The sequence below is a fragment of the Solanum pennellii genome, chromosome 7, assembly GCF_001406875.1.
Source record: "Solanum pennellii chromosome 7, SPENNV200".
Classification (NCBI taxonomy): domain Eukaryota; kingdom Viridiplantae; phylum Streptophyta; class Magnoliopsida; order Solanales; family Solanaceae; genus Solanum; species Solanum pennellii.
Genome location: NC_028643.1, coordinates 49,692,152 through 49,704,161, shown reverse-complemented (window position 1 = coordinate 49,704,161; position 12,010 = coordinate 49,692,152). Strand labels below are relative to the sequence as shown.

Sequence of the window (12,010 nt, the reverse complement as noted above, 5' to 3'; positions counted from 1 at the left end):
ATAATATTTTATATTAATAATTAATTGATTAAATAACTCATATTTTAGTGACAAAAAATTATATCTAAATAATAAAAGGAAAATTGTATATAATGACAAACTAATAAATCAAATTAATTGTTATAACCACCCTTTGATTTAATTATGTCCCGTAGCAAACTGTTTGTCAGTCACCCCTCTCTCTCTCAAACTCTCGCTCGCCACTCTTCTCTCTCGCTCCATCTCTCGCTCGCTTCCTCTCACTTTTATACAAACACAAGTGTATAAAATCTGTTACTATTTGTATAAAGCGAGAGAAAATTGTATAAGTACATATATTTTTGTTCCTCTCTCTCCCCTCTCCCAGATCTCGCTCCCCACTCTCCCTAATCTCGCTCGCCACCCTCGCCTCTCTCGCTTATAAAAATAGAAACGAAATGTATAAATTGTGTTTCTGTTTGTATAAATCGATAGAAAATTGTATATACACATGCAAATACATATATTTTCGTCCTATACACTTATAATTATACAATAAAAATACTCCCCTGCCCAGTTTCTTTTGCCTTTCTCTATTTCTCGTTTTATACAAATTCAAATTGTATATAATTTCTCTCTTTCTCATTTTATACAATTCGATTCAATTGTACATTCCTTGCCCAAGTCTCTTTTGCCTTTCTCTCTTTCTCATTTTATACAAATTCAAATTGTATATAATTGTTCTATACACTTATAATTATACAATTTATTTTATACACTTTGTTTTATACAAGTCTTTGCCTTTTCACCTTCTTGTATTATATAATAATTATATTATTGAATGATTCTTTTCCTTGACCAAGAGCCAGAATTTATAAAAAGGACAAATATAAAATAATAAATAGATCTAGTAAAGCATAACCATGAAACATTTTTTTTGTTGGTTGAAATAAGAGATATCCTCCAATTCTAGTCATTATCTTACACTAAACAGAAGTGCAAATGTATACGATAACTGATCAACGATGATCAATTGGGTGTAATTAATAGACATTCAAGTGAAGTGCATTAAGAACGAGGATGTAAAATAAAATATTTATGGAGGATATACACTTATTAGACGAAGGTCGCGATTATACTTTCATAAGATCTTCAACAAATCAAAGAAGGAAACAAGGACATTGTGTTAAGAGATTCGAAATATTTTAAGACGCCTTACGATTTTGAATGAAAGTGGAGTACTATGATCCTACTTTATAAGAACAAGAACTCCTAAAAATAAGATTTTGCAATGAAATAAAATCCACCGCTAATTCTATTTAGAAACGAGTTATCGACATATTTTTGTATTAGCTATGAGAAAATTAGCTAAAGATTAGCAATAAAGCTCATAGATAATTTCAATTTCCATAGAATAACAACAATTATATGGATATCAAATTACTAAGTCACACTATAAAGATGTGAGAGAGGGTGGCGGAGCTAAGGGTGAGGAGGGACATGTCTATTTCTAAGAACCAGTTTAAATTTATGTCAAGACGTTAAACTATATCAGTCATTTATCTGATTTGAAATATGGTTGAACAATATACATAAAGGAAGAGACATCTATATCTAGTATTCATCGATCTATAAAAAACTTATGACAACGTTTCGATGAAAATTATGGAGGTGCATGTGCTAGAAGGCTAAAGGCACTCCTATGGCATATACAAGAGAGATTAAGGACATATATACAGTGGATCCAAGACTCGAGAAGGGACTCAGAACATTTTTAAATTATGATGATGTTTCACCAGAAATCAATTCTTAACTTATTTTTAAAAATTATTAATTCAAAACTACTTTTATCGATTATGGGACAAAAAATATTTGCTATGTTAAATAAGAGAGAACTAAGAGTAATTAAATAAAAATATCTTACTCTTAAAAGATAGAATTTTCTATTACAAATTAATCTAATTTTAAAATAAATATAAATCACCTATTAAAAAAATAAAAAAAATAACTTGTACATCAAAGGTGGGTCACTAGAGGTAGAACAAAATACAAACATCAACTTGTGTTCAACAAGTGGAAACTTTAGTATGCTTAGCCTTTTTATATTTTCATGATAAAGGCAAACATGATAATATGTATGTTTGTAGGATGTGTTTTTTCCTAATTCATTAATTCTACAAAAAGTAAAAAAACATGACACCATAATCATGCGCCGCAAAGTTCTCTTAAGTTTAATATATATATATATATATATAATAATATAGGTATATATATATATATAAAAGAAGGTATTATTTTTAATAACAAAATTTATAAATGAAATAATCATACTTCAGACATAACATGTTATAAGTAGATAGAAGATTTAAATCTTAAGTTTTATTGTTATTATTATCAAAAATACTTTTACGTGTTTTGATTCATAAAGAAAATTAGCATGCATATTGAATACATAAATAAATTAATGTGTTATTTCTTTATATAATTTTTTAATTTATATATAGTAAAAATGGATTTAAACAATTTTTTAACCATATATAATATTACATTATTTATACATGATGAAAAGTTACACTATTTATATATGGATAGATAGGTATAATCAACAAATAATACATATATATATAGGTATAATCAACATATATTATACATAATTGTATAATAATTGATCAAAGATGAACCCCTGAACCTCTACTAACTCACTCCGACTTCGGAGACATCTCACCCATAGTATTAGCCCCTCAATGCCCACCATTCTCACACCCTACCCCCCACCTTCAACTCTATAATGTTAATCTTAATTATATATAAATATCGTTTAAGTAAATTTTATGCTTAACTATAAACAAAAACATACACACACACAAAAAAAAAAAAGTAGAAAAATAATTTTCTAGCTCCTTATCAATTTTTTACGTCCACACGAGATTTAGAGATCTTAATTTTCACATATAAAATTTTTTAAAAGATAATTTTCTTCTATTTAAATTATAAGAGAGTAAGATATCACGTTCTCAAAGAAAAACATTTAAAAAATACTTTTCATAAATACATTAAAGAAAAATCAAAAATATTGAAAAAAGTATAAACTCCACACTGACTATCACCTAATCAAAAGGACGGATCACCCAAGTGGTCTGACCTCACCCAAAGTAATAGTGCTCATAATTGAAAATGTCCAAGACCCTCAAAATTAAATACTCTTGTAGAGAATAGGGAAAAAAAAGGTCTAACGAGGATAACATGAGAAGAAGAGAGCAAACTTATAGCCAAAAACAACTTGCCGGAACTAGAAAATGGTCACAACTTTTGGTCCGGCAAGTCATCCTTGGCTGCAACTTCACTCTCTTCATCTTCATGCAAACCTTATAGACCAAAAATTTTAGATTTGTTTTTCAAATGGATGTTGGCAAAGTGAGTATATTTAGGCTAGGAAATTAAGTGATTGCTAAATGTGTCCCACCCTTGTAAGTTTTTGACAAGGCTAGTAGGTCCATTTAACATTCACCAAAATAATTAAGGGTTTTATCTTGTTGATATATATTTTATCATGATTTAAATTTTAATAGAAATGAAAATATTACTAGGTAATTTTTTTCCATCGACCTAAGACTTTTTGATACTTGTATTTATTGAAAGGTATCAAATCCCATTTTGTAATAATCAAACATATGTGCTACTTTAACTCTCGAACACCACCATTATTTAAAAAAAAAAAAAGGAAGTAAGACACATGTTTAAAAATTTGATTGATTCTTTTTATTTGTTTATAAATAACGAATTTTGCGCATAACATACCCTAAAAAATTTGTGGTAGAATGATTAATATTGCTTCATTTTTTATCAGGAATTTTACGTTTGAATCATATAAATAAAATATATCTTTATTTTAAAAAAACTGATATAACTTTTCAACACAAATTCAAATTTATGTTAGTCACAAAATTGACACTAAACTTTGGGTAGAAAACTTAAAAAAGAATCTTGTACATAAAGATTGAAATATCAATGTTTTTTAAAAAAATTTAAATACTTCCACTACCAATGTTGCATAAACATGATTAAGAATAATCAATGAGTATGGAATGTTTTGTAGCTAATAGTAATTAAGAANTAATTTTTAAACCCCTAATATTGATTTTGTGTGATTGTCTCCTTACATTATTTCCCCGGCCCTTACATTACCTTTGCTTATTATTTAATAATAATTTGTTTAATCTTTTATCCTACTTTCTTTTTATAATATCTTTGCCTCGTATTCTTCATTTCTGTAGATTTATCCTTTAAATTATTGATCTGTGACATTATTTATGTAATAATGAAAAACGATACAGTCTATCCTTAAGAAATAATACTACTAATACAATATGTCTTGTAGAGTCTTACATGACCAAAAGATGATAAATTGTACAAGGTATGAGTATATAAATTGTATATTAATTAGCTCGACGTCTCTCAACACAAAAAGACATATTATATATATACTAGTTTTGGACAAGTGCGTTGCACATGAATCTCAAGTAAGCATTAATTCTTGTAATATGAGTCATTTTAAACTGCAATGTTATGAGTATCACAAACTTTTTAGTATGTAAATACAAATTGAAATAAAATGAACAATCACCCTATTTGGGTGACTTCTTTGTTGATTGGCCAATGATTTTAGATATTCTCTAAACCTATAAAAATTGAACAAGTAGAATAGTATATTTGAATTGTTGGAAGGTGAAATAATCCTCTCCATTAAAATGATTCAATGCAGCAAAAATTATCATCCACAAAAGGATTTTTCTTTTCTTTTGTAAGTGAAGGGTAAAACGGTCATATATTTGTCGCACTTTCTTATCATTTTAAAAAAGAACGTCTCATTCCTTTGTTTTGCTAACTCTCTAATTTTAAGTTTTTGCATGACATGTTTAAGACGACAATAATAAAGGGTATTTTGGTATTTTACATTAGGACCACAAAATTAAAAATTCTCTTACCTCTTAAAAACAGAGCCNACTAACTCTCTAATTTTAAGTTTTTGCATGACATGTTTAAGACGACAATAATAAAGGATATTTTGGTATTTTACATTAGGACCACAAAATTAAAAATTCTCTTACCTCTTAAAAACAGAGCCAAATTGAAACTGGAGAGAGTACCTTTTTCGAATGGTGCGAGTGCACCAATAACTTCACCTCAAATTATATGTATGTGGCTTGCAACAAGATTATATGAACATATATTAACTCGAAATGAATGTTTTCCAATTGGGTTGTGATTGCATGTGCACTCATTGACTTCACCTCAACTAAACATATATACATGCATATACGTCTTATAAAGTTTTACATGAATAGGAGAGAATAAAATGTAGCCAAAGATGACCTGCCGATATGTCATTGCATTAGGCTACAAACATCTCGGCAAGTCATCCTTGGCTGCACTCCACTCCCTACCTCTTCATACAATAACTCTCTAGACAAGTTATGAGGAAAATAGAGATCTCCACAAGTAGAAATATAGGAGAAAATGATGTATTATGGATCACAAGTTTCATGTAGCTATTAGAATGACTCAATGGGCAAAATTGTTGTGAATATTTATAGGCAAAGGAGGACAAATAAAGGATGAGAAAGAATTTATTCCTATATGTCCCTAAATATACATGACTTATAGACTTTACCAAAAGTGGAAAATGCCCATGCCACATGCATTGCCCAACAAATTATATAGCTTTTAATATAGTCCAATTTGGACCACATGTAAATAAAAGTATTGGTTGAAGTGCTCCATTTCTCATCATAATGGAACCTGTTCAGATATTATGACTTTTGGTGGTGATGGGGTGTGGGGTGTGGGGGTTGCCAAACAATTTAATTTGGTTTGATTTAAACAAACTATGAAGAACCCTAGTATCTTTCTATTATTTCTTTTTATCTTTTGGGGTGTTATGGGTTTAAATTTTACTAGTATACTTTTTTATGTATAATAGATGATGTGAAGCACTTGATACAAATGAGAGAATCTATATTCCTATATTACCACCCATGAAACAACCATGCAATTTAGTTTTAAAATAAAAACTTATGGTTCCCCATTCAGTACAAAATTGAGTTGTGTTGCTCAAAAAATTCATGTTTGACCTATTAGAATTAGAAACGCGTAATTTTGCAAGGATATGAACCCTATCTTCTAATAATATTCAAAAGCCATTAGGGAATTGGTGATCTTCAACAGTCTGCAAATTCAGAGTCATTAGATTGTTTCTTCATAAACTCAGCAACTACGCGGTAACAACAGGATAATTGTGTCATCCTCTGTAGACATCTCACTTGAAGAGATCTGGATTCAGCCAGTCCCTACCAAAATGAATTCGCAAGAGAAGAAGAAATCATAAGTAAATTATAGAAAACAATGTGGATGTAAGCAGATAATTGTATGTAGCTATTACTTGCTAATGTCATCCAGATGGTCATCGAAATCCACGATGTCCTTCCATTTCCCTGATGAGACATAGTCTAGAAGAACAATATTTGCAGATGGTTCTTTGATTTTCAGAGAGCCGCTTGCATCTGCTCCCGCTAGTTTCCAGCTCCTAGATGATTCCTTAGTGTAAAGCTGAATAAAGAAAAAGAACTAAAGTAAAGGAAACTGCTAATGATATGAACTTGTTAAAGAACACAACTCTAAAATCAGAGTCTAGAAGAACAATATGCTTTATTAATAAGGAATTCCAAAACTACCCCAAGAAGAATCTGAAGTTCAAAATTCTCAGGCCAGCTGTCCACTGGAACTCTTTTCATAAGAAGCCAAGTACTCATAACAGATAGTTCTCCGTTTTTCACATGAAGATGAAAGCAACTGATAACTTGATTTCATCTGACTGAGTTAGAGCAACTTTCTCCTCTGTTGCAAGGTAAGCATGGTGATTCATCTTAACCCCATATTAAAACAGAGAAAATACGGTCCATTTCGAATTCAAACTTGGATGCTGATATTGTCTTCCCCCCTGAAGATGTTGGAATGGGATTTCTAATTCTTTTTATATTAGCCAACAACAAATATCATGGGCAAATCTAGAGATACCTCAAACTTGGCATCAATTTTCAGATAGACACCACCACTAACTTTCATAGTGATTATTTAAACACTTCCACTTGACAAAAATATATCTCGTGCACGCCTGTCACCAACATGATAGGTGTCATGCACCTAAATTTTAAGTGCATGAAAACATAATATTAATTCCTTTTGTTTCTCATCCTCTCCGACCTGCTATGGTCGCCTTCACATCTTCAATGATTACCACATCTCCTTTTTTCTTTATCCCCTTTTTAACCCAATACTCAAAAGCAATTATCAGAAACACAACTGAGTTATTTAAACAAAAGCTAACTCATCAATCAAAATTTTTGAAGGAAATGTTTTGACTGGCTTAGGTCAATTACAGTATTTTCCTTCACATCCACTACCATTATATGCTTGTAATTCCTTTTGACTCGACCAAGTAACATTGGATGACAAACCCATTTCATAAACACAACGGTAATATAGTCCAACAAACAAGACAAAACAAAATTGGGACAAAGTCATCAAACCCATCATTGAACTAAATGAGTTCTCACTTTATTCATTGTACTTGCCCTCAATTTTTCCACCTCAGATGGGTTCTGAACTTTCCTTCTTTCTCGAACCCATCATTATGTTCATCTTTTAGCCATGATGATTTCAAGAACAAGTTGTTCTCCTCAACAATGGTATTATAGAAATGAACCCATCTTCGATGGAAATACAAAGAGAATATCCAATTTTTAATCTCTTTGTTATCAAATGAAATTGCCTTCGAGACCTTAACAACAGTCCTAAGAAAGAGTTTCAACTATTCAAGAATGTAACGCATTTAGTGTCCTATATGGAAAAATGATTTGTGTAGAATATATCCATAAATAGGGATTTGATACCATCGGGCCAATCATGTTAAGCCCTTGATGGTAGTGCTATGGTTCGGTTCAGAAAAATGGTCACCTGGTTTCTTGTTCAGGGACAAGCAGCTTTCTTGTGACCTACTTGCTTGCAATCCCAGCATTTGATTTCTTAATCAAAACTGAAGCCCAATAGGATTTACGAGACCTACCTTAGTTACCACTCGGAACGTTAGCATGACCACTAAAACCACCTTAATGACGAGATTGCCCATGTCTTTAAATAAAAGAAGAAAAGAAAAAATATACCATCGAACTATCAGAAACGGCTCTGCTGTGCCACTCATTATTAGTTGTGCATATTTTTGTCATTGCCATGACACAATTTGCACATTCATGCCACTTACCACTAACAGCTCAAATAGCCAGTTTGAATACCAATTTTTGGTTTAAAAATACTGAATGGGACAATAACATCAAATTAAACAGGTCACATCACTAACATGTCCCACTTATTTAATACCCATGCCAACTAGCTTTAACCGCTCCATATTAGAAACCGACCCAGACTCTTTTTACCCAAACCCATAATCCCTTTTCCTCAATTCCCTTACTCGACCAGACCCAAATCCTTAACCCTTAACTCAGTTCTTTTGGTGATTGATCGGGAAAAAAACTATGGCCAAAGTTGACTTCATAGCTTGTTTATGAAGGAGAAGGACAAAAGGAATAGCTCAAAAAGGTTGGTTCTCTATTTAAATAATTATTTAAGGTGGTGGGTAGAGAAGCTGTTAATGTGGAGTGTCTTATTTTTGTGTATGTAAATCATAGCTTAATATGTAAAGTTTCAATGTTCTTATGGTTCTGTTCCTTTCTTTTATGGTCCCAAAATGTGTTGTCATTCTAGAGTTTTTATATTCACAGATTTTGTATGGCGTATGTATGTTGCTGATGTGGTCCCTCATTTTTTCCTTTGCATGTGATCTTTACCGAAGCATGATTGACAAAGTGAAAGTGTGTTTCCACTATGGGGTGAATGAGTCTTTTCTCCTCACTGATTCAATAGTAAGAAACCGGCGAACTTCTGTCATAGGTTTGACCCAAAACCTGCTTTCTTATAAAGATTTTTGTCAAAGAGTTCAAGAAAGAGCTAAGGTTTATTAAAGTCAAACAATTGTTAGTTGCCAGACCCGAGTAGGGACTATATTATTGATGGAGATGATGGTATTTTAGGGCTTTGCAGAACCTTATTCGTCATGAGTTTGGAGTTATACACTTGTATGCTGCAGATGAGACAAATTTGATCATCCATAAACATATAATTTTGCATCATATCGAAACATATCATGTAGACGTTGAGGTAGCATCTGATAATGATCATGTTATTGAGGACTATAATTTTTTGATTTGCCAATTTGGAGTATGATGAAGAAATTGAGGTTATTAGTAGGCTGGACAATTATAAGGGAGTTGAAGAAGGATATGACATTTTCTGATATTGTGGAAGGTAGAAGGATAATGAACTACTATGCAATGGCTAATAAGTATGGCTTGAGGACGGAAAAAATTCGATATTTATGACTTGGATGGCCCTTTAAATATATTTCAAGATTATAATAATTATCCTTGAAGCTCCTATCTAACTTCTCAAGGGCCATCAACGTAGCCCTTTTAAGCTTGGATTTTGTCACATTCAGATTGAGATCAGTCTCCAATCTCCCTCTCATGTCCTTAACAGTGTACTTGGAATTGTTTTGTACTCCCTCCGTCCTGATTTAAGCGTCTTACTTTCATTTTTGGACTGTCCAAAAAGAGTGTCTCTTTCTATCTTTAGTATGTTTTTCAATTCCAACATTCTTCTAGGCAAATTTAAGAAAACAAGATTTAAAGGACTACACACATCTTTAATTTAAGACAACAAGATTCAAACGTTTGTTTATTTCATAAACTTTGTGGACAATCAAACTAAGACACTTAAATTGGGACAGAGGGAGTTATTCTTTCTTCAAGTATTGTGCTAATGAGTTCTCTTGGGTTTTACAACAAGGATCACAATTATGTTCTGATTTCAAAGTTTTGTTACTCAACCCAACACTCATTTTATCCTGTGAGATAGAACATCTAAAAGGACATTCCAAGTTCACAAATATACCAAGTCCTAGTGGGATCAGTTTTTACAATCCTCAAGTCATACCCATTAGCCATTGCATAGTAGTTCATTACCCTTTGCACAGAGAAGTAAGATTATCAACTGCTTTTCCTTCGTGCCAACTGGATTAATTAGAAACAATGCAGATAGAACATAAAACAAGGATTTTCATTTGTTCACCCAGCAAAAATAGAACATGAAGATTATTGTGGACATACAGACTTAGATGCGAACTTGATTTCCTGGACTCCCATAATTATCAAAGCAAAAGGACAGAGTTCTATGTTGTCAAATAACAACATGAAGTTCTCTAGTAAATGGAAAGAACTAATAACCTTCCGCATTAAATAGAAACAAAAGAACTAAAGCAACCACATTATTCCAACTAACTTCATCACCACGTGAAAAATGGGACAGATATAGAAGAGAAACCATAAGACAGCTAGAATGATTATCAAGGAAGAATAAACCATATATATGAAGTTGGTCACGTAGTCACTAATGCTTAATGCACCAAAAGTTCAAATTTGAATGGCATAATGACTGGAATTTGGCATCAATAATTAACTGGACGGAATAAGAATATGAAGAAGAATAAAAAGACTGAATTTAGTTCAAAAGCCAATAGCTCATTAAAATGATATGTGCATACCTGCATAACAGGACTCCTGTCTTTGCCCTCCTTCAGTAAAGCTTCAAGCTTCTTGTTATCCATCTGTAAAATACAAGGCAAATTAAGCTCAAGCACTTTGTTAACTTACAATTCAAAGATTGGAACATTTCGAATTAGAACTATGTTGAGTAAGAAAAAAGGGTACCAGAAGTAAAGCAGCTTGAGGGAAATATTTGTAGATATGATCACCAATATTCTTGGCCACATTTCCGACCACAAAATCATCAGATCTTTCATTTGCGTGAAAATAACCCACAATACTCAAACCTTTATCAGCATAGTACTCCTCAATCTATCCAAATAAAATTAAACAAGATAAGAAGAGACTTCCAAACAAGTTAGAAGGCATGGTACATATTTAGTTGAAAATTCTCCAAAACATCCCTTTATACTCAGTTGAAATCTATTATCCTACAGATATAGTGTATACGAACCCACATCTACAAGTATTAACCTGTAATTAGGCCTGGGCATCAAGCTGAGCCCAGCCCGAGCAATTAGTGTACTTCAATTTCATTATAACAACTATCAGTGTACTTCAGTTACTACAAAATACAAACATAATGCTCAATTTCATTATCAAAACAATTACTATACTTCAATTGCGCTACTAAAATCCACTTTGATTCAAAGGGAGGGGAACTGACCATGATAAGTGAAATTTCGAGTGGTGGAAGTAAACCAATCTGAGAGTGGAACAACGGAACAGATTCGACAATTTCGACGTTTTCGCCGTTGCCGGAGATTCTACCAAGAAGAACACCATTGACGGAGGAAGTCTTGTGCTTAAGGGCATGAAGGATTAACTTGATGTAGGCGTTTTGATGAATCTCGTAATTCGATTCGCCACCCATCTCTTCAAACAATCACTCTGAGAATCCTTATTCCGGCGGCCTGCCGATCGAATCTGTTTCTGCGTCTTTGACTACTCCGATGCTCTCTAGTGTACTTGGAGAATTTTCGCTATAAGTTTTATTTGGAGGGGAATATATATCTTTTAATATATTAAGGATATTTTCTTAACTTCTTTTTATTTGAAATATAAAAATGAGAAAAAATTCATTTACTATTAATATTATTATTATCATCATGTTATTAAGTAATTATTATATAAAATATTACTAGTCAATTTCGTTTTTTATTGATAAGGACAATTTATTATACTAAATTTAAAATAAATTAATATAAATCAACATTATAGATTAATAATATTAACTAATCATATATTATTATAAGTGGGAAGCTCTAAAGTGTAAAGTTAGATTACCAGTTTACCCCTATACAGAATAAAAATTATATAGCATCTCATTAATTGTTAAT

At 31.7% G+C, this 12,010-nt stretch overlaps 1 protein-coding gene across 1 annotated transcript; it reads right to left on the bottom strand.

Annotated features, from left to right (window-relative positions):
• Positions 1 to 5,987: 5,987 nt before the first annotated feature.
• On the bottom strand, positions 5,988 to 11,670 carry LOC107025823 (ER membrane protein complex subunit 8/9 homolog). The gene is made up of 5 exons (XM_015226585.2): positions 11,338 to 11,670; positions 10,836 to 10,982; positions 10,670 to 10,732; positions 6,398 to 6,564; positions 5,988 to 6,305 (listed from the first exon to the last, which is right to left on the bottom strand). Exons 1-5 carry the CDS (start codon positions 11,542 to 11,544, stop codon positions 6,275 to 6,277), a joined length of 615 nt encoding a protein of 204 aa, XP_015082071.1. The 5' UTR covers positions 11,545 to 11,670; the 3' UTR covers positions 5,988 to 6,274.
• Positions 11,671 to 12,010: the final 340 nt, after the last annotated feature.